The 21,964-nt window shown below is 49.5% G+C and overlaps 1 protein-coding gene across 3 annotated transcripts in view; it reads left to right on the forward strand.

Moving 5' to 3' along the window:
- The window catches only part of SLC7A14 (solute carrier family 7 member 14), a 34,334-nt gene extending 12,502 nt beyond the window's left edge, over nucleotides 1-21,832 (forward strand). The window contains exons 2-9 of one of the 3 annotated variants that reach the window (XM_054836009.1): nucleotides 1,271-1,309; nucleotides 1,796-2,208; nucleotides 8,979-9,215; nucleotides 9,970-10,187; nucleotides 12,122-12,268; nucleotides 13,281-13,489; nucleotides 14,056-14,933; nucleotides 17,399-21,832. In XM_054836009.1, the coding sequence (XP_054691984.1) occupies nucleotides 1,905-2,208; nucleotides 8,979-9,215; nucleotides 9,970-10,187; nucleotides 12,122-12,268; nucleotides 13,281-13,489; nucleotides 14,056-14,933; nucleotides 17,399-17,721 (2,316 nt within the window). In that variant the 5' untranslated portion in view covers nucleotides 1,271-1,309; nucleotides 1,796-1,904 and the 3' untranslated portion in view covers nucleotides 17,722-21,832. The remainder of the gene's footprint in view (nucleotides 1-1,270; nucleotides 1,310-1,795; nucleotides 2,209-8,978; nucleotides 9,216-9,969; nucleotides 10,188-12,121; nucleotides 12,269-13,280; nucleotides 13,490-14,055; nucleotides 14,934-17,398) is intronic. The other 2 variants (XM_054836008.1, XM_054836007.1) reach the window with 2 other exon arrangements.
- The last annotated feature ends 132 nt before the right edge of the window (nucleotides 21,833-21,964 follow it).

Raw genomic sequence — 21,964 nt, forward strand, 5'->3', positions numbered from 1 at the left:
TCTGCCTCATCCGGGCTGGTGCAGACCCACTGAGCTCCAGCTCTGCTGCCCCCTTCCAACACAAACCTTCATTTAAACCAGAAAGTAAAACCTAACCTGAGACTCAGCCCATGCCGCAAACCAGATAACTCCTTGAGGAGCTCAAAAGCCAAAACTAGTCTTCATTCTCAACCCAAAGATGCACATTTGCTCAAGAGCGGTAACGATTTTTCCTTATTATTATTCTTAGCTAGAACATCCAGCCTTTCAGCCTGTGGTTGCTCGAGGTAAAAAATCAGCACTACTTGAACTGTGATCAACCAAAACATGGAATGAATGCTGTGTTTTATTTAATAAACTCCAGCAACACAAGGCTGCCTGGTAGACACAATGTAATTTGTTTTGGATGTAAAGATGGAAAAAATAATTGTTTTGTCTTCAAGGCAATTAAAAAAAAAAAAGATTTCTGTATTAACAGGAAGGAAGCTGCCAGGCTAAAATTTGCATTTAATAAACTAGTTTTTTCTATTCCCTTATATTAGCATTCAGAGATTGTCAATTCTTGTTATTTTCCTCAAAGTCAAGAAGTCATCAAGTGTCACTAGCAAGTCTTTACTGCTGGTATTAGGAGCTCGCCTGAGAAATACACGGTTTGCTAAAAAACAGCAGAAAGGAGAGTGGGAAACAGCAGTGCTGAACAGTTCTTGAAAATATTACTTAAGATGAAAAAGTACAGAGAAAGAGCAAAACAAGATAATTTCATTATTTTTAAGATAATCTCATGCTTTGGAATCGTAAGGCAATTTTAAGACAGTCTTAATTCTTCTGCTGAGCTCCTCTCTCAGCTTGCCTTAACTATGCGGAAGCCAGACCCCAAAGCTTGTTGCAGTTACTCCAGAAAAACATCTCTTAATTTAAAATAAAAAATTCCTAAAAGAGTATGTAAATAACTACAAAAACAAAGTGATAAATTGAATGAAGAAACCACACCAAGGACTCTTTTTAACCGCACAATTCACTGGGACCTGAACAACAAGCACCCTTTAAAACTTTACCCTTTAGGGTTCACCAGGATGATGGCAGCACACAAAAAGAAAACCCAACCGCAATAGCCAGAGCGCTGTAAGAGTCAACTTCCATCGCACCAGAAGTATTACCTGTCCCTGTAAGGGCCAGTTTGTGGTGATCAAGCCCCACAGCCAGCCGCAGCCCAGCACAGGCAGGCAGTCTCGACACGCTGGATATAGGAGCAAGCTACGGTCCCAGACTTGCTTTTTTTTTTTTTTTGCAGTGCAGATGGAGCATGGTGGTGTCCTGCAGAAGGTCCCAGGTGCGTGGGCATGGCAATGGTGGGCTGATACATGGTGCCCACAGGAGCACCCCCACTCCCCGGACATACTGTGGTGCTGCTGAGCTTGGGGCTGGGCTTGGTCCCTACCAGCGCCTCATGGTTAGACATAGCCGTCATCGCTTTTGGTAGCAATTAAACCATGTAACTGGCACTTGGAGGGTATCAGGTTCCTGCTGCTTATGGGGCTGTATTAATAACTGGGACTAAAACCATGGAGACAAACATAAAGGGGGGCAGAGCATCTCTGTTATACAATACAATTGGGATGGGAAAAGGAAATTTCTGTGGAGCAGCCGTGTTGGCAAAAACAAAGCTCCCCTCAGCCCCCAGGGCTCTCCCAGAACTGGAGCCCAGCCAGAAATCAGCTCAGGGGCCCCTTTCAATGCCTCCATGCAGAGCACATCCCTCTTTCTTTGCTATTTCAGTTAAAAACCATGTTGCGAGCACTTTTCCTCTCTCTTGCAGCCAGTCTGCCAGCGCAGGAGGGAGCTGGGGCGCAGGGATGCAGCCACAGCTCTGATCAGGCACTGCCAAAACTGTCCGTGACCCACCTCCGCGGAGCCCAGCACCAGCCATGAGCGGCTTCTTCTCACGCCTGGACCCACGGCGGGTGCCGTGGGGGGCGGCAGGCCATGCCTTGCGTACCCGTGTCCTGCGCACCAAGCCCGTGGAGTCAATGCTGGAGGGCACAGGGACTGCCACCGCCCAGGGCGCCAGGCTGGCCAAGGTCCTCACCACCCTGGACCTCATCTCCCTCGGCGTCGGGAGCTGCGTGGGCACTGGCATGTACGTGGTGTCCGGCCTGGTGGCCAAGGAGATGGCGGGGCCTGGGGTCATCGTTTCCTTCATCATCGCCGCCGTTGCCTCCATCTTGTCAGGTGAGTCACGCAGGTGGGTTTTTCAGTAACGTGCCATCTCGTGCATCCTCTGGCTCCATTCATGGGTGGATGCCTGGCAGGACCCACTCTCAGCAGCACAGGCTACAAGGAGGCAATAACTTCCCCATAGATTAAAACACCCTTTCACGCTGGACTTACCCCTCATGGGGTGCACCATCTCTCATTGCCCAAGTATCAGACCAAACCTTGTAGTGGAAGCCAGCAGCCCGAGCATAATTACCCCAATGAACTGCTGATGGGTTCCCCAAGGATGGAGCCTGTGGTCAATATATTTTGAAACATTTGACAGTTTTGCAGTGCATGTCATGAGCAGAGAGCGTGGCCAAGCCACAGCATTAGAGCAAGAGCACAACATGGCTTGTGGGAAACTGTTTCAAAAGGAAGGATATCGGTGGCTTGGGTAGCACCGGGGCCATCTGCTTTTGTCATGCAATTCCTCAATTAGTTTTGGAGTTGATTTTATTGGCTCCTATTCACTCAGGATCAGTCTTTGAATTACCAAAGAAAAAAACCCCAACAAACAAATGTGCAGAGAAGGACGAATTATGTATTTTAGTGAAAAACTGCTGAATTCCATCTCCTCCATAGGAACCCAGCTGAGCATATGGCTTGAGCTGCGGTTTCCACATGAAGCCAGTACTGCTGGCATTTGTCCTTTCCAGATCAGTGCTAACACGATGATGTGACGTTCCTGCTCTCCCTGCTCAGAGGGCTTTGCGTGCTGTGTCAGTCTGGTATCCAGCTTTTATCTGCGGGTTGGATAAGGAAACTTGAGTAAATGGCAAAGGGCTTTGATAGAAGACAGGAACAGAAAACACAGGAAAATGACCTGGCTCAGCTTTTCAAGTCTCTGGATTTTTGTAGAGGGAGGTGGAAGCATATCATGCTTTTTCCCTGGGGTTGCAGTGCTGCTCTGTGGAGATCCCACCAAAGTCCATTGGAGTTTGAACCCCTGACACCCCTGCAGCCCAGAGGCACACCCCTGGCACAGCACAGGGACGAGTGTCACGCTGTCCCCAAAGCCATGCCAGGGAAAGATCCCAGCGATGCTGGCTGGGGACCACCACGCTGACAGTCCTGCCTCCCCACTCCCCAGTTAGACCCCAGTGATGGCAGCTCAGACATATTTACCACTGGTTCACTCCAGAACACGAGCTGAGAGCATGCGATGAGATCTGATGCTTATTTGAGATCCCAAGAAATGAACCAAACCACCCGTTTTTTAACCAAGGCAGGAGATAGCATCAGTGTCTTTATCCTTTCCCACCTCCCGCTTTCTCTCCTCTGTGAGGGTTTCACTGGCCGTGATGCAAACCAAGAGCAAACAGAGCCTGGGTGGGTCTCATCTAAAAAAAAAAACACTCTGTCCTCCAAAAGGGGCTTTTTCACCCCAGATGTGAGCCCTGCCCCGCAGCGGCTCCTCCCGCCTTCGCCCACAGGAGCCTGCGCCGCTTCCTGCTCAGCTTTCATCTCTGCTTGCTTTTGTAGCCCTGGGAAAGCGTTTTGCGAAGGATGCAGTGTTTTGATAGTCTCCTTGGCCGCTTCCTCACTTCATCGTTGATGCTGCTGTTGTTTATAACAGCAACATGTCTTTGGCAAGTAAAGCCGAGCAAAGGTGCGGGAGCCGGATGAGCTATTGGGCTCATGGGGGAAGTGATTTTAGCTCTTGCATCACGGTGTACCGGGCACTGAGCTTGGGCAAGTGTGCATGGACAGACTTTAAGGAGTTTCTCATGGTTTTAAGGCCAGATAGCCTTAAAAACTAGATCTTAAAACTAAACTTAAAACTAGATCACCTGCTTTCCCTTGGTTTATTGAAGATCACAGAGTCAGATCCCACTGCCTGCAAAGTGAGCCCAGGAGGGTTTTGGCTAACAAGATCCCTTCCAGAAAGCCATTCAGCTCCCCTGAGCAACAGCTGCAGGGAAGCTCTGCCAGGCAGGTCCCACCAGTGGGAAATCCCTAAATTTCTCCATGCTGTTTAGCCCAGTTTCAGATAGAGATTTCCCCAATTTCATCTACCCAACAAATTCCAGTTATACCTTCCCCTAGGTTTAAGCAACACATGCCCTGTCAGGGTACTTACATAGTGTCATTGATGAAACGGATAAATCAATCTCTTTCATTCTCTCACTGGAAGGCCTTTTATTCAGCTCTCAAACAGAAACATTTGCCAAACTTCCCTCCACAAAGCCTCTAGCACAGAGGACACCACAAGCTGCCTCCACCAACTGCGACCGCCAGGATTTCCCACTCTCACCCCTATGTCTAACCAAAACCCCTTCTTGGCAAAAATCAGAAGTTTGTGCCTTACCTGACCCCATTACCCTCTCCACAGCCTTTTCCACCAGCCATTGCTTGTCCCTTCAGAGGTCTCCTTTCCTAAAGTAATATACCCTTGTTGACCACATTTTGCAAACTCCTTGCTGTGAGCTCAGGCAAGGGTCAGGTCCTCCGCCATGATGGTTATTGGCGTGGGATCATAGAATGGTTTGGGTTGGAAGGGACCTCAAAGATCATCTAGTTCCAACCCCCCCCCCCCCCCCATTGGCAGGGACACCCTCCACTAGACCACATTGCCCAAAGCCTCATCCAACCTGGCCTGGAGAGTTTTCTCTGCCACACAACCCTACAGGCTTCCACGCCAGGCTGGGCAAAAAGAAACTCTCTCCCACGGGGACCACTCTGCAACCCTTGATAGGGATTTCAAACACCAAGCCGCACAGTTTTGGAGCACATTGCCATGCTCTTACCTGGTACCCATGTGGGAGCAGGCTCAGCAACAGCCAGGGTGCACAACGGGGCAGGGGAGAGCTGAGCATGTACCTCAGGTGCTGCCTGGCTGCAGGGTGAGGGGCTCCAGCTGCAGCTGATCATGAGCTGCTTGGGTGGTGCTGGAGCAATGGGAGTCCTTTTTCTAAGGAAGCTTTCTTTATGGAGCTGTCTTTTATATGTCTGCACACAGTGATCATGAAACACAATGGACAGGCTCAGTGGCTTGCTGAAAATAGGATTTTGCTGTATACCTGCCTTGATAAATTGGCTGCTCTTGTTTAACAAAGGATGGTCCCTCTGGATTTCTTCCATGGTAGCATGAATTAATTGGTATTACCTCCAGCACTGCTGGAAGGCCCCTCCCCAAAGGGTTGTTTCACCTGAAACATCAGTCCCATCGTGCCAGCGCCCTGTGGTATGTCTCATGGTCCCTGTGTGTCATCACAGAATCATAGAATCCTAGAATGGTTTGGGTTGGAAGGGACGTCAAAGCCCATCCAGTTCCACCCCCCTGCCATGGGCAGGGACACCCTCCACTAGCCCAGGTTGCCCAAAGCCCCATCCAACCTGGCCTTGAACACTGCCAAGGAGCCAGGGGCATCCACAGCTTCTCTGGGTGACCTGTTCCAGTGCCTCACCATTCTAACAGTAAAGAATTTCTTCCTAACATCTAATCTAAATCGACCCTCTTTTAGTTTAAACCCATTGCCCCTTGTCCTATCACTACACTCCCTGATAAACAGTCCCTCACCATCTTTCCTGTAGGCCTCACAGGTGTCCTCATGCCAGGTGAGCATCCACACCATGGCTACCACCACCCTGGCCCACCAAAAGCAAGGCAGCAGCCAAGAGGGTGCACTGAACTGTGGTTCTTGCACCAGCCCCTTGTACCACCCTTGTGCTGCCCAGCAGCTGTTGCAGCGCTGGAGTTCGAGGCTGAAGCCAGTGGGGACTTTGTGGTCCCTCCTCCTGCCCCACCGAGACACCGCTCACAGGCAAAAGTCCCCACCAGACAGGTCAGGATGCCCAGTGTGACCCCAAGCCACCACTAACACAAAAATATCTAACCCATATACAGTGCTGTACAGAAAGCTGCTGGCTGTCTTGCCTCCTACCCCCAAACAAGATAAATCAGAAAATGGAGAGGTCAATTAAATCTGAAAAATGGCATTTTGTAGATGCGATCTTGGAAGGGACAATGTCATGGACCAAACTGCTCAGCTGTGTTTATGTCCTTCTGAATAAGTCAATAAGTGTATAATTATATCAGCAGAATGACTGTCACACCAATTACACAGTGTAGCTGATATTCAAGGAAATGGTCTTCTGTTAAAAGACTACTCTTCCAAACAACCACTGTGTTGGTTTGTTTTCAGCAGAAGCTTGCAGTCACTCTTGATTGGGGAGAAAAAAAGAAATCTGTCTCCAATTCAAAGAACCATGGTGGGGAGAGTGTGCCTAGCCTCTGCCTGCACTCCCGGAGCTGGGCTGGCTGTGCAGCGGCACCGGGAGAGCTGCATCCCTCCAGGTACCGGGGATGAGGTGCCGAATAGCTGGGGCTGCTGAGGAGTAACTGAGTTACACAGTTCTATTATGCAGATCAATAATAATAATAATAATAATAATAATAATAATAATACACTGCTGATGCAGCAGAGAGTAGTGAGATAAAGTCAGCACCCTAATAAACTATGATATTATTTGCACCCAGATAAAATCTGCACCCTAATAAATTATATTATCTTCCTTTTTAAGCAGAGAGGGAAGTACTGTGAACCCCGTTTCTGTTGAAGGACCTGCAGCACCACAAAACAAAGTGATTAGATTAATGCCGTCCGATACAGCCCGTGGCAATCAGGGATGGATGGCAGATCTTGCATCTCATGTCCCCCAGACTGCATACTGCATGCTGTGATAAAAATTAGTATATTTTCTTAATATATGCTGATACCTAATGCAGATATCCACAACATGTTGCTGTATGCAATGCGTAGTGAAAGATTACTCTTCTATTTTGGGATCCTAGTAGGGTAATTGAAAACTCAAACATTTTACATATATTGATTTCTTTGCTTCGCCGTTATCGTTCTGTATCAGTAACAATCCTCTTTAAACCTTCTCTTGTCATAGACTAAAAGTAGAGCTGCCTCCAAGAAAGATTATATGATTTTTAAGGCCATCAAAGAGAGAAGCTAGATACTTGTTCCTATCAGAGCACCTGTTTCATAAATCATTCAGGCCTGTAGTTATCTGTGAATGTCTTACCTTTGCCGAGCGCATGCATTTTTCATCAGCTTTGAATAATGACTGTCTGTAGGGCTGGACGATGGGGATGCCTCGCTGCTCCTGCAGTTGGGCCTGCTGTACAGAAATCAAGTTTTGAAAAGTCCCATTGAAAAGCACTCTCAGCGTCACGCACGCAAGTTAAACAGTGAATGGAATAGAAAAATCCTCCAATACCGAGAAAAGAAGCACCCCCAAATTCAGCTTAGGGATTCAATAAGTCTGTGTTTGTACTGTGTAAACACTGCACTTTCACTGAAAGCAGTGACCTCATAAGATTTTTATAAATTATTCATTCCTCTATACTGAACTGATTGCAATTCTGAAGCAATTAGTATCTTCTAAATAGAGAAAAGTAATTGATAAAGAACTCAATAATTACTACGTGTTTGCACAACAATAACAGCCCTAACCTGTTAACCCATACGAGCTGAACTGGGGTCTGCGGGGCAGGGTCTTCATCAGTGTTAAACATGCGGGACGCGGTGTGGCCTTCCAGCACTTGGTCTGACTAATATTTCGGGAATTTATGGCTAAGTCCATCCACCCCTTTTAAATAAAAGCTAATGGTTGTTTTAAGACAGCAATGTGTCAGGGTCAGGTTTTTATTGAAAAGTATCCTGACATAGTAAGTACACAAGGAGTTTGGAAAGTATTAAAGTCCACTGAAATCTCCTCCCAAACAGTGCCGGTTAAATACTTCTTTTTGCTTTTCTTTTCTTGTTCTACAAAGTTAGTCCTGCAATCATTCCTCAGAATGAGACTTACATGTAACATTTTTAAGTGTTAAAATAATTTACGTTCTCTGTGTAAGATGGCTTCAAACTCCTCTTGCAAGAGTCCGAGTGAGAGCAGGGATGATGAGGACAGTGCTCGTGCCTGGATCTGCAAGGCAATAACCCAAGATAAGTGTTTGGAGGTTGCACAGTTGGGGCAGGGAGAGGTGTAGCCTTGTATGAGCCCTCCTGTGGCATCTTGCTCTAGGAGAGGCTGGGCAACACTGGTCCAGGATCCCATGCAATGGCTATAACCATCCCTGAACTCCTTGTGCCCAAACACCGTCCTCTGCAGGTCTCACTGCGACCACCTTTCCCAGGGCTATGATGTTTTCTGCAGCCAAAAGCACTGGGAGCTTGTCAGTATATTGATACTGCAAATAAAACATTTGAGAGAAATATTCTTGGCAAAAATCATATTACGGTGTCACTGTTGGATGGGGAAGAAGAGGTATCTATCGCCATCAAAGCTACTGCAGGGAAACAGTGCTCCAAGGACCACACCACCAGCACTGCCCAGTTCTTCTCCCTGTGCCTGGATTTCCCCCCCGGATTTGGTTGTGTGTCTGTGGGGGCTGCAGATGGCCACGCTGGAGTGCCACGTTGGGCGCACACACCTGTGAGAAGACTTTTCTACAATAGGCTGTAAAGATTTGGGTAGCTTGAACTGTCTATCCTCAAAAAAAAAATTCCATCGCAGCTTGGTTTTAATGGGGAAATCGGCTGCTTTTTAAGCCAAGCGGCTGGGGAGGGAGGCTCACCATGGTCCTCTGCGATGGCTCTGGGCTCCTCCTGATGCTGACTACAGCCCTGGGTGCTTCCTGGCACCTCCAGCCAGGTGGGACCAAGGCAGTTTCACTTTTTCCTTTTCCAAGCACTTTTTTGTTTTATATTGCTTCGTATTTTTCTAAACAGGCGTTTGCTATGCTGAGTTTGGCGTGCGGGTGCCCAAGACCACGGGCTCTGCCTACACCTACAGCTACGTGACGGTGGGGGAGTTTGTGGCATTCTTCATCGGCTGGAACCTCATCCTGGAGTACCTGATCGGCACGGCCGCGGGCGCCAGCGCCCTCAGCAGCATGTTCGACTCGCTGGCCAACCACACCATCAGCCGCTGGATGATCAACAGCGTCGGCACGTTGAACGGACTAGGTGCGTCACACCATGCGTAGCTATCTGCGCTAATTAGGGCCTGAGGAGTAATTGGAAACTCGTCAGAAGCCAGACATGGATATTGGGCTTCATTCATTATTTACCATCCGTCTGCCTCTGGTACTTTGCCTTTGCAGTCCGGTTCACAGACGGGATTCGGGGGGATGGGATACATGATACTTTGAGCCCCTTTGGGATGAGCCGGCATTTAGCAGCATAAGCACCCAGAAAAATTAGTTGAAAGTCAGAGGCTAATGACAGTGCAGGAGCACTTCACCCAGTGCAGACACTCTGCTCGGTCCCGTTAAAGCGCACGCAGAGACTTGTTAGAGATTACATGTAGAAACTCAGGGCTGTGATGGTCCTGTGTCACCAGCAGTTCCAGCAACAGTCCATGGTTCCTACCAGGAGGTAAAACAGCTAGCTGTCCTGTACCTGTGTCATGAAAATTTAATGTTTGATTGATTTTTAATTAGTACTTGGCAGATACGTTATGCAAATTGAGACCTGATCATTTGTTTGCTGCCCTCTGAAAACTCCTAACAGTGTCTTGAGGCATCAGGATTTATCACCATAATAAAACAGCTTTAGCTAGCAGAGGCAGGGGCATCAGGAGACCACCTTTGCGATGAAATCCAGGAGTTCTGCAAAGCCTCAGGGTCTGAAAAGCATTTTTAAAAGCTTCCACAGAGTTTCTGGAGATGCTGCCCACAGCTATGGATGGAGAGTCACACACCTCTTTTCTCTTACCCAGGGAAAGGAGAGGAGTCATACCCTGACCTTCTTGCTCTTGTCATTGCTGTCATTGTCACCATCATTGTGGCCATGGGGGTGAAGAACTCGGTGGGGCTGAACAACGTGCTCAACGTCATTAACCTGGCAGTCTGGGTCTTCATCATGATTGCTGGTCTCTTCTACGTCAAAAGTGACAACTGGTCTGAAGGGCAATTCCTGCCATTTGGATGGCCAGGGGTAAGTCCTGGGCACACGGAGGGACATGCAGCACCTAAACAATGCCACCCTCCTGCCACACACTCAGCTTTGCTCACGGTACACGCACCCTACTTCCACTGTGCTCTCCAAATCTCAACCCTGCCAAACCCACCTGTGCTTTGGCCAGGGACCTCCAACTTCCACCACTGCAGGCTTGGATCCAGACCTCCTCGCTCCACCAAACCCAAAGGGTACGGCAATGCTTTGCACGTATCTCCTGCCAGCTCTTAGAATAAAGTCAGAACTTTTCCAAAATGTCCTCCTGGAGAGCCAAACTCCACGTGAAGGTATAGACCAGGAAATGTCAGTAATTGCCAGGCAGTGGAGCAAAATGCAGTGGCCATATGAGACAGGGAGCCCAGGAGGAGCTGGCTTAGCCTCTGCGAAGGGGGAGATACTTGTGTTGGCTGATTTTCAACAACAATGTTCTCAAGCATTTGTTTTGAGCACTTCATAATGCCACCTGCCAGTACTTATTTTATGGATGTTCCCTCAAAGCTTACTGAGAATTTGGACATATTTGGCTTTTTTAGCTTGCTTGCACTGGTTTTTATCCAAGGATGAACAGAGACTGAAAATATCTCGGCTGGCCTAAACCCAAGATAATTTCTCAGATTTACACTGCTCAACTCCATCAGGGTTTTGCACAGAAAAATAAGCAAGAAAGTAAAGTAAACCAAGAGTCTTGATTACTGAAAGGGTCCCAAGCTGCCATACAGTCCCTGCACCACCCTTCAGGAAATCAATACCTCTCTGCCAGAGAACAACAGTGAGGAGAAGAGCACTGAGGCCCATCTGAGAGCAGAGGTCCTATCTACCTTTGAATTGTGCTTGGCTTTTTATGCCATACAATAGGAATGAAAAAGAGAAAATAGAAAATTGCTGTTTTCCTCTAATTCAACCCACCAAATATCTCCTGGCAAAAATACGTAGTTTTAAAAGACACATATTCAAAGCATATCAAAATCAATAGGGTCTTACCACCATTTTCAGCTGGTTGGTTGTCTCCCAAATTGTTTGTAAAAGTAAATCTGCCATAGCACAAGCATGAGATCCCAGGAGCATAGGGGATACTTTAAAAAGGTAATTACAGGTAGTTGCCCTGAAATAGGTGACTTTTACTGTCTGCTCCATTACTAGACAGCTAAAATGACAGAGATGTGGTGGACACGTGGTACCCAGCTAGCTACCTAGATTTATGCAAGAGCTTCACAACTGCAAATGCGCTCACTCCTTACAGCCACACAGTCTTTAGCCTGCTTCAGCATTTCTTCCTTATAAATGTCCTTGCTAATATTGTACATTTTAAAAAGTCACATTAAAAAAATAACTAAACAGTACAAATAATTCCTCATCCAAGTGCTCCAACGTGTAGTCCTAACCTGTCTGCAGCTTCCAAGCAAAACAGAGGTTGTTTGGAAAGCGGTGTATATCTGACTGCTGCTGCTCCCTTCTGCTTCCTCTGCTAGCGGATCTTGCTGCCACATGAGATATCTTGCTAAGATGGAATGTGTAAACATGCTCCAAAACTCTACTAGTATAAACGGATTTGGGGTGGAGTATTGTGAAAGCAAACCTGAAATTGGTTAATTGTCTCTTCTGTCGCTGCCAGGATCTCGCAGCATGGGCACAGGTTTGTGGTGCACCACGAGTGAGCTGCACATGCTTCCAGTGCCTCGGGCTGCACGTTGGAATCTTTTCCCTAGACCAGATCACTGGGTTATGGGTGTTGCCAGGGTCAGTCCCAGATAGAAACACCCAACTTGACATGTGAAACCCCCCCCCCCTTCTGCCCCACTCACCCTTTAGCTCAGACAAGGCAGAAGTGGGCTCCTGCATTTCTGCTCAGTTCCCTCTCCCTGGTTGTGTGCCAGCCTCCCTCCTGGCACTCAGATGCTCGATCCTCCACACAGGTGCTCAAAGGGGCCGCGACGTGTTTCTATGCCTTCATCGGCTTCGACATCATCGCTACCACGGGAGAAGAAGCGAAGAGTCCCAACACCTCCATCCCCTACGCCATCACGGCCTCACTTGTCACGTGCTTGACAGCATATGTGTCCGTAAGTACTAGCTATACGTAAATATATATGTATGCATATATATACACACACAAACACACACACAAAAATATATATAGATATATATAGCGTGTTCCTTCTGGGCATCTGCGCAGCTCCCCTCCCCATGAGCCGGGGTGCCAGTCTGACCCTTGGACAAGGGCCCTTTCTTTGGTGGGAACCGAGACACCAGCTGTGTTTCCATGTGACTGCAGTGTCCTGCCGAGGCTCCCCTTGGCCCCAGCCCGGTTTGTCCCCTGGCTCCTGTCACCCTGCTGAGATCCCTCTGCGGGCTGCAGGGACATGGTGGCAGCTGTTATTTTCCCCATGCCTCATCCCCGTCCACAGCTATTTTTGCATCCAGAAGTGCAGCAAAGCTGAAGGAGCAGCAGCATTGCAGCAACCTTTCTCCATGTTTTTGGTAAAAGCAGCACTGCCTCTGCCGGAAATGTGGGAGAGGGTCCAAGTGAAGGGGGAGGATGGGCAGGGATGGCCATGCAAGGGATGTGGCAGCAGCAATGTCCAGCTGCTCTGCACCCCAATAAATGCATGTCTGTACTCAGGGATTTTCTCTGTAAAAGAGCAAAATTGAGTCACGAAAGAGAAAAAATATTGTTCTGATCATTTCAAGGAAACTCACACACTGCCTCTCCTGCAACATGGTGGGCTTCCCTCAAAACAAATTTCTCTTTGGCTCAAATGATATCAGAGTGTTCCCCCCATGTGATGCCATCTTGGGTTTTGCTCTGTCCCATGGGGAGTGCATGACTCTGGCAGTGCTGCCCTGCACAGGGACAGCAGTCCGCGGGGTTAACCACCCCACAGCAAAGTGCGTACAGGCCTTACCTCCAGCATCTTACACCCCCTCCACAGGAGACATATGGATACAATCCCCATCAGACTTGAAATTTGTTGGCTTTCCACCCTTGAGAAACATCCTCTGCACCCTGCGAGTCCCCAGCAGCCCCCAAAGCTGCTGCTGACACCCGTGTCCTGCTCCTCTCACCTTCCCCAGGTGAGCATCATCCTCACACTGATGGTGCCGTACGACGCCATCGACACCGAGTCCCCACTGATGGAAATGTTTGTGGCCCATGGCTTCTACGCAGCCAAGTTCATCGTTGCCATTGGGTCCGTGGCCGGCCTTACCGTCAGCTTGCTGGGCTCCCTCTTCCCAATGCCGAGAGTCATTTATGCCATGGCTGGTGATGGGCTGCTCTTCAGGTCAGTCATGCCCATGATGGCATTTATTTTTTCCCCCTTGGGACCCAGAGGGGAAAGGTGCTGGGGGGGACACAGGGGCTGTCCTGCACCCAGACAGCCCGGGGCCATCACGGCAGGGAGCAGTGGGCACACAGAGACTCAGTGCTCGCAGAACAGGGCTCACACTGAAGAAAAATCCTGGGGAAATAAAATCAGGACAGATCTATGCAAAAGTTTCTCATTTGGTGCTGGTACCTAGAGATTCAGTTTGTGGGAGGGCGAGCATTTAATTCAAGAGTTACTTGCAAAGAAGAGCAGTTTATATGTATAAAATTTTGGCACTTATTTCCAAGTATCCCAGTGTCCATTTCAGATTGCCCAGAGCTGGTTCAGCCTAGATCTAACTCCAGATCCAGCCTCAGCAGTATTTCCAGTCTCTGGCTGTCTGGAGTCTAAGGTCCAAAAGGCGGGAAGAGCTGAAGGGTTCACAGCTCTGAGGCTGGTCCCTCCAGCCGGGTAAGGGTTATTGCAACAGGGAACTGTTGCGAGCTGCAGTTTTAACTTTCTGCAACTGTTTCACACTCCAGATTTTTGTCCCACATCAGTTCTTACACGGAGACTCCCATAGTGGCTTGTATCGTCTCTGGATTCCTCGCAGCATTGCTTTCCTTGCTGGTCAGCCTGCGGGACCTGATAGAAATGATGTCCATCGGCACGCTGCTCGCCTACACACTGGTCTCCGTCTGCGTCCTGCTCCTCCGATACCAGCCCGAGAGCGACATCGATGGTTTCGTCAAATTCCTCTCCGAGGAGCACACCAAGAAGAAGGAGGGCATCCTGGCCGACTGCGAGAAGGAAACTTGCTCCCCAGGGAGCGAAGGAGAAGAGTTTGCCGGCCCACCGACCAACACATGTGGGGCAAAAAATCTGCCATCGCTGGGGGATAACGAGATGCTAATTGGGAAATCCGATAAATCGACTTACAACGTGAATCACCCCAATTATGGCACGGTTGACATGACCTCAGGTATAGAGGCAGATGAATCTGAGAACATCTACCTCATCAAGCTGAAGAAGTTGATCGGCCCTCGCTACTACACCATGCGGATCCACCTGGGATTGCCGGGGAAAATGGACCGTCCCACGGCAGCCACTGGCCACACGGTCACCACCTGCGTTCTCCTGCTCTTTGTCCTGATGTTCATCTTCTGCTCCTTCATCATTTTTGGGGCAGACTACATCTACGAGCAGAGCTGGTGGGCTGTCCTCCTCGTCGTGCTGATGATCCTGCTCATCGTTGTGCTGGTGTTTGTGATCTTGCAGCAGCCAGAAAACCCCAAGAAGCTGCCCTACATGGCACCTTGTCTGCCCTTCGTCCCTGCCTTCGCTATGCTGGTGAATATCTATCTCATGCTGAAGCTCTCCACAGTCACGTGGATCCGATTTGCCGTCTGGTGTTTTGTGGGTGAGTTCCAGATTCATTTATTTTAATTTTTTAACTGACACTCTTTTGAAAGCATGTTAATAATAACTTCCCTAATTAGAGTGCTCAGGCTGATGCTTCTTCAGCTGGGACATACCCAGTCCTTTGCGTTTGCCCCTTGTCATCCTGAAGTTCTTAGAAACCTCGGTTAGTCAAACCCCTGAGCCACAGCTAAATGGAAAATTACACCTCCAGAAAATGTCAGTTTGATGGAAGTAAACTGCTCCATGCAAAGGTGACTATTTCGATGAGTCTTTTGATGCAAAGTAGGTGGGTTCTGTAAATTGCCTTGCAGGCAGGTTTCCTACAGAAATCTGCCTGCTTTTTTGCTTTTTCACCCACTTGAGCTCTTCAACAGCCCACACCAAAATCTCAGCACTGCATTTCCAAAGCCCAGAGCTGCCCAACCCCAACAGCCCTGGGAGAGGCAGAGCCAAGGGATCTGTGGACTGTATCTCCTTTTCTTGGTCTAAGTCCTTAACTTTGTGGCAGGTGGATCTTGGGACTCACAGGTTCTGTTGTTTTTGACAAATTTAGCCTTCCTGGCAAATAGACAGGAGCCTGGCATGTCCATAGTTTCTCTTGCTTGACATTGCAACCCACAACTCCACAAACCCAGGAGAAAAAGAGCAGTTCTCATAGCTCCTCCTGAAGGCTCCCAGATTTGGACTATAGAGAACTGAAGTGACAAGACAATATCAAAGTCAAGGACTCTTTACAGAGAAATAATAACACTATGGGTAAACTTATATATTGCAGCAGCCCACAGGAGCCCCAGCTGCAGATAACAGACTCTGAGTATGGTGCCAGCACCCAAAAGGATCATTCCTGGCCAAGCATCCCACCAGCAGCCCTCCCCTTTCGGAGCAGGGGTCAGGGTCCTGGGTTGAGAGGGAGAAAGTGGTGGGGAAAGAGAATGAGGATTGATGCAAAGGTCATAGTCAGCTGCCACCTCCCGTGGTCAGGAATCACTTCTAGAGGAGGGGTGGGAAGGCACAGGTCACCACAATGGGCTCACCAGCCTTCATGCTGTTCTCGGGTACCTCCTGATGTTTGTAGATGTTTGACCTCAGCTGGCAGAACTATGAGACAACATGAACAGACCTTGGATCTCCCTTTGGCATCTCAAAAAATTTAGAGTCATCTCACAGTTCCCATCCTTCAGTGGGAGGTTGCTACCACCTTTTTTCCTCCATTTTGCCATTCCCACTTTTGCTTCATGGTGAGGACAGCAGCTATCCTGACTCAGTCGTGCAAGACTGAGGTTTCATAGCAAAGCTCCATCTCTGAGAGCCCCCTAACCCCAAATCAAGCCGTTGGACAGTACCTGCCACATGCACCCTTTGGGCTGGAAAAGATATGCTCAGTGCTTTTTTTGGCCCTCAAAGACAATAGGTGAAGCTGCAACCCCAGGACCTGGAAGCAAAGTGACTCCAAAGCATCAATTTAATCCACTGTGATTAAATACTTTCCCCTGTGGGTACATTTAATACCTCTTCAGCTGCTATCTATGGCAACAAGTCAATTAAGCCACTCCATTAAGGAGTGGTGGACTCCACCAGCCCCATCCACAGCTGCTCACCTGTTGGGAGAGGCACATCCCATCTGTTTTTCTGGCAGAGATGTGTGGTCCTGCCACAGAGACTCTGGATTTAACCTCACAAGCAGTGCCCCTTGGCCAGTCCATGGTATGTGGAGAAGTCTGGGTTTCTCTATGCACATGTCTGGGGTAGTTTAATCCCAAGATCCACTGGAAATAAGGTCCCCAGATACATTTTCTTCTGGGGAAAGCATTGGTGCAGGAAGGTGAGATCAGGTAGGGCTAGAGGGAGAAGATGAACTAAAACCCCTAAAGGGAGGAAGACAGGATTTCGGAGCTGTTTTAATACCAAACACACTCATCCTGGCAACCCTGGGGCACGAGTGGCTGCGAGCACCAGCAGGAGAGAGACTGAGAGCATAAGAAAACTCCAGAGAGAAAATGATATCTGGGAGGGTAACAGGGTGGAGAAGTGGGTTGTCAGCTCTTGGGAGCCTCCACACGTCTGCTGGGAGCTGCTGTCCCACTGAAGCTGCAGATGGCACAATCACGTGGCCAGCAGCGATCCCAGCTGTTGTTTAAAACATAGAGCCCTCAGGTCACAGCTGGCAGCCCAAGCACACAGACTCAATGGGTTTGAAGAGCAGACATCAACTACAAAATACACTGGCTTAAAAAATATAGGTGTATTTAGATACATTTAACCCTCACCAGCTGGCGCCAGCCCGGCGCTGGATGGGAGGATGCTGGTGGTGAGCTGGGCTGGATCCCCCACCCACCCCTGACGTGGGTTTTGGGGGGCAGATGCTGTTTCGGGGCATGGCATGTTTATAGCAATGTTTTATCCAGGTTCATGGGGCCGGTGCGGGCAGCTGGGGTCCAACCCTCTCCCTCTCACTCGCTGCAGGTCTGCTCATCTACTTTGGCTACGGGATGTGGAACAGCACGCTGGAGATCAGTGCCCGCGAGGAGGCCCTTCACCAGAGCACCTACCAACGCTACGACGTGGACGTCGACCCCTTCTCCGTGGATGATGGCTTCTCCTATGCCACCGAGGGTGAGGGCTACCCAGGCTGGGGTCCCTCCGAGGACAAGGGCTTCTCATACCAGCAAATGGCAGGAGCAAAGGAAAGCCATCGGACGAGTAGCAGGTCGAAAAGCAAAGGCAGGCACAAACCGCCATCGGAGGCTCTCATTGCCAACGACGAGTTGGACTACTCGCCTGAGTAGCGGGGCGGGCAGCGGGTCGCCATGCCGCCCAGCCGATGAGGAAGGGTCCCCGCAGCTTCCCTGTCCTGTCCCATCCTCCCCGGGTCCTCCACCACCACCCCGCTCACCTCCAGTCCTCGGGACACGCTCTGCGATTGCCGTTGACCACGAACCAAACACACCCGTGGTCTGTCCCAGCTCCACTGGTCAGGTCCCACTCTGGTGAATGCCGGCCGATGCCCCGGCACCAGTTGATCTCCTGGCACCAGCCACACCAGCGGAGGTGGTGGAGTGGGAGATGTGCCAAACTGGTGGAAGGAGCCACATGAGGGGATGAGACAAGTTGTCCCCAGGGAATGTCCACCTAACAGCCGCAGTGGTGAGATGCCACTCTTACATTCTTGGCACTTTCTTAGCATGTGTCTTTTTTCATTTTGAACCACCTTAGAAGTAACAGCTGAGCCAGAGGGACAGATGGGCAGGTAGGTACAAAATAGAGATGGACAAACCTCTTTCAAGGGAGTAGCTCAGAGATGGGTCCAGGGATGTTGGTCCCATCACACAGCATTTCCATGGCCTGTTCTGGTGCAAAGGCACTCAGTGCACACAGCAGTGCTACCCCCGTGTCCATCCCCGCACCATGAATCCAAGCATCCCAAATACTGTGATTCAAAATTAGTCCGTGTCTCAATCAAACCTTGAAATCCCAGCACGGCTGAACATCCCAAATCTGTGGTTGGGAGCCTGGTCCCATTTCTGGTCACAGCAAGGGCTGTGAACCACTCTTGGCTCAACCCACCTTGTGTAAATGGTCAACAAGGACCACACACCGTTTCTCTGAGCATCACCGGTCTGAGGCTGGGCGCTGTTTTCACCACGTTGTGTCTTTTACAAAAATGACTGTGCTGTAATTCTCTCACTGCGGTGGGCCTCGGTGCTTCAGGGACGTGTCCATGCCCCGGCAAAATAGCAATGTCCGTAGGTGAGCCATGTCTTGGCAGGGCTGGGCCACAGACGGCAAGCAGAGAGGACTCGGCTGCTGAAATCTCCCTCCCTGCTGCCATCTCCACCTTGTACCATCTTCTCTGTTTCTGACCCTGGCTTGGTGGATGCTGTATGAAAAAACACTGAAATGCTGCTCGTTCTATAAGTGTCCGTATTTCAGTCCGAAACCAAACGGAGCTGGTGGCTCGCAGGGCAGAGGTGGTCAGCAGGCGGATGTTTCTCATAGTTAACCCCTTTGGTTTGGCCAGAGCATGGCCATGACCCCAGCAGTGCCATCAGGTTCCCTGCCGCCAGCGTCCCCGCAGCACCGTCAGCGGTGGTGGGGTTTGGTCGCAGCCACTGTCTACCCCAGCACAGACAGCAGCTGCACTGCTGAGTCAGCGATTAGCAGCAGGTCTAGTTCTGGAGCCCTTCACCAACATGCGTAATTTAAAACACTGCAACGGAGGAACATCTTTTTGAGTAAATAATAACCCAGGAAGCACCCCATCAGAGAGCAACACCCATCCTCCTCCCGGCTGCCTAAGGCTGCAGCCGGATGCATCCCTGGGGCTCCCCTGGAGCAGCCCAGACCAACCCCCAGTACCAGGGGCTGCTGCTGGCATCCCAGGGGATGATTTAACATCAATGGGGGCACGAGGCAGGATTTCCAACCGGTGATGCTGAGAACCATTAATACATTGGTTCACTGGATGAGGCTTAGCCCCCCAAAACACAGCGCAGAGACTGCCTGGCACCCTTGTGGGCAAGGGGCTGCCAGGTGCAGAGGGTGCCTGGAATCACGCCCATCCCCATCGCTCCTGGGGCTCAAGGGCTCGATGGAGAGGCTCCGGCCATGGCTGCAAGTTTCCCACCTGCAGCTCCTGTCTCAAAGAGTCACAAACTACAGTCCTTTTCCCAGTGGAGAAGAGCATCTGATTCTGCAGATTTTAACCCGGAGCACCCTGGGCAAGCCAAGGGAAGTTTGGCCTCCACGAGGGCTTCAGGGTGGGAGCGAGGATTTGGCGAAAGGACCCGTAAGCTTCGCTCTGGCATCCCCTCCCACTGCCCGCCCCTACCACGCTTCTACAAGTAGAAAACCTGAGTGTATCCCACTGAAAAGCTATTTGCAATGTGTGCACCACGCACGGGCCAGCTCGGGAAACCTTTCCGACGGTGCCAAGCGCCTCTCGCAAAGGTCACCTCTCACTCGCGCTTGGCTGCTCTCATCCTCGATGCCTTAGAAGTACCCAAGAGAGATGGCACCTCGCAGGTCTGGCTTTACGTTTTCAGGGAGAAAGATCGATGCTATTTTCCTACCAGCTCTTATACTATACCGTATCCAAGGTAGTCGTCTTCGTCCTGCTTCCTGCACGGTATTTAGGCATCTGCTGAACCACAAATTCATGCCCAAGTACCCTGTCGAATCGAAGCCTGTTACTCCTTTTGCAGCCTTAAACTCTTGCTACAGAGCAGTTACCAGTACCAGTGTCTGTCATCATGTCCGCTCTAGTTATGCTGTATCATTTGATGAGGGCTTGATCCCTTGCTCTTTGGCATCTGTAGGAACCTCTCCATTGGACCCATGCATTGAGTGAAGCCCTTCAGCTGCTCTTGTTCCTGTTCACCCATCCTCCTTCCTCCTCCCGGGAAGTGCCAGGACAGGATGGCTGCACCGTGTCCCTGGGACCGCCGGGAAACAGCATTTGATGCCACGGCACTGTCTGGTGTGGACGGGCTGCTGTCAGCCCTTGCCGTGGCAGGGAGTGGGAGCCGTACCCTCCTCCTGAGCCCATCACATCCCCCTAACGTTGGAGTGTAAGGAGAAGGCAGCCGAGCTGCAGGCTCCCCCCACCCTGCTCTGAGCAGCAGTGCCTGGGGGACACGCGGGTTCAGCCCTCGTTTGGGAGCTCAGGCGCTTTCCCTGGTAGCAGGCATTGGGGTCTTCAGTGGGCACAAACAAAAGCTGCAAAGGCCAAAATGTCCGGACGTGTCCGTCACCTCTGGGCACCACTGGCCCCAGGGGGGCGGTTTCGGATGCTGGGAGGAGGTGCAAGCGCTTGTTTTGCTGTAACCCCAACATGCAGCCTTTCCCCCTGGGTGCCCTCAGGGAGGTTCTCACACCCCTGACCCATCAGGCGGACACAGGCAGAGCGGTACCACCTCGCTCCCACCACCGGTGAGAGCCACACAGCCCCCCCCACGCCTCACCCCCTCCACAGGCCACGCATCCTGGGGCACCCAATGCATGATACAGATGGAGCAGAAATACCTCAAACCTTCCAGACTGACTCGATAAGATCTCAGTCCCTCCACAGATTCACTCCACACAGTTAGGACCACTCGGTTATGAGGCCCAGCACACCGGCATCCTCCACGCGGCAGAGAAATCACACCCCGAAACGACATGGGATGTTGTAAATCCAGCTTCTAAATGATCTTCACTTCGTTTTGTTCGGTCTTTCTGATGTATATCTTGCTTTTTTTGCAGATGGTACTTTCTGGTGTAATAATTCTCTGCAGTTCTGGTATGAAATTGGTGTATTTGTTAAAAAAAGTTTGTTCTATTAATTAATTTTTTTTTGTGGTTTCCAAAAGCCCATTGATGCATTGTACAATGGGATCTTGTAGTGTGTCATGAGACAGAAAAAAAAATATGCAGATATGTTATGGAGTGATTTTTATTTTCAAATGATTGTGTTGTTGACAACTATACATATAATATATATATATAATCAAGATACTAAGAAAAAAATCTAAATTTACCAAAATCTGTATATTTTAATAAATGCATAAAGCTTTATTGTGTGCCTTTACATTTAAAAATCAAACAGGAAGTAATGGATTTTTAAAGAAAGCCAGAGACAACTGTGTCTTAGCATCAGTCTCCATAGTAATGTAAATCTTTTAAATGAAAAACTAAATCAAAAAATAAGAAAAATAAAAAATCCCATATAAACTTTGTTAAGTCAATCGGTACCTGAAGATCTGATATATGTTCAATGCTAAATCGAAGATGAACAAATCTTGCCTTACGTGCTTCAAAATTTCCTTTGTAGAAGATCCGTTTCAATGGGCTAACTTTGGTATTTACTTGCACTGTTGTGAAAAAAAATGGTTATGAGTTTACACAATAAAAAAAAAAAAGAAGAAAAAAAACCTCAAGCAAACAACCGCAAGTTGACTATTGCAGTGCAAAGCCCCGGAGAGCGCCAGTGTCTTCCAGTCTGCTCACACCCACCTTTCCCTGGGGTAACTGGGGTGTCACGGCACCGTCACC

Source organism: Grus americana, chromosome 9 (genome assembly GCF_028858705.1).
Source record: "Grus americana isolate bGruAme1 chromosome 9, bGruAme1.mat, whole genome shotgun sequence".
NCBI lineage: Eukaryota > Metazoa > Chordata > Aves > Gruiformes > Gruidae > Grus > Grus americana.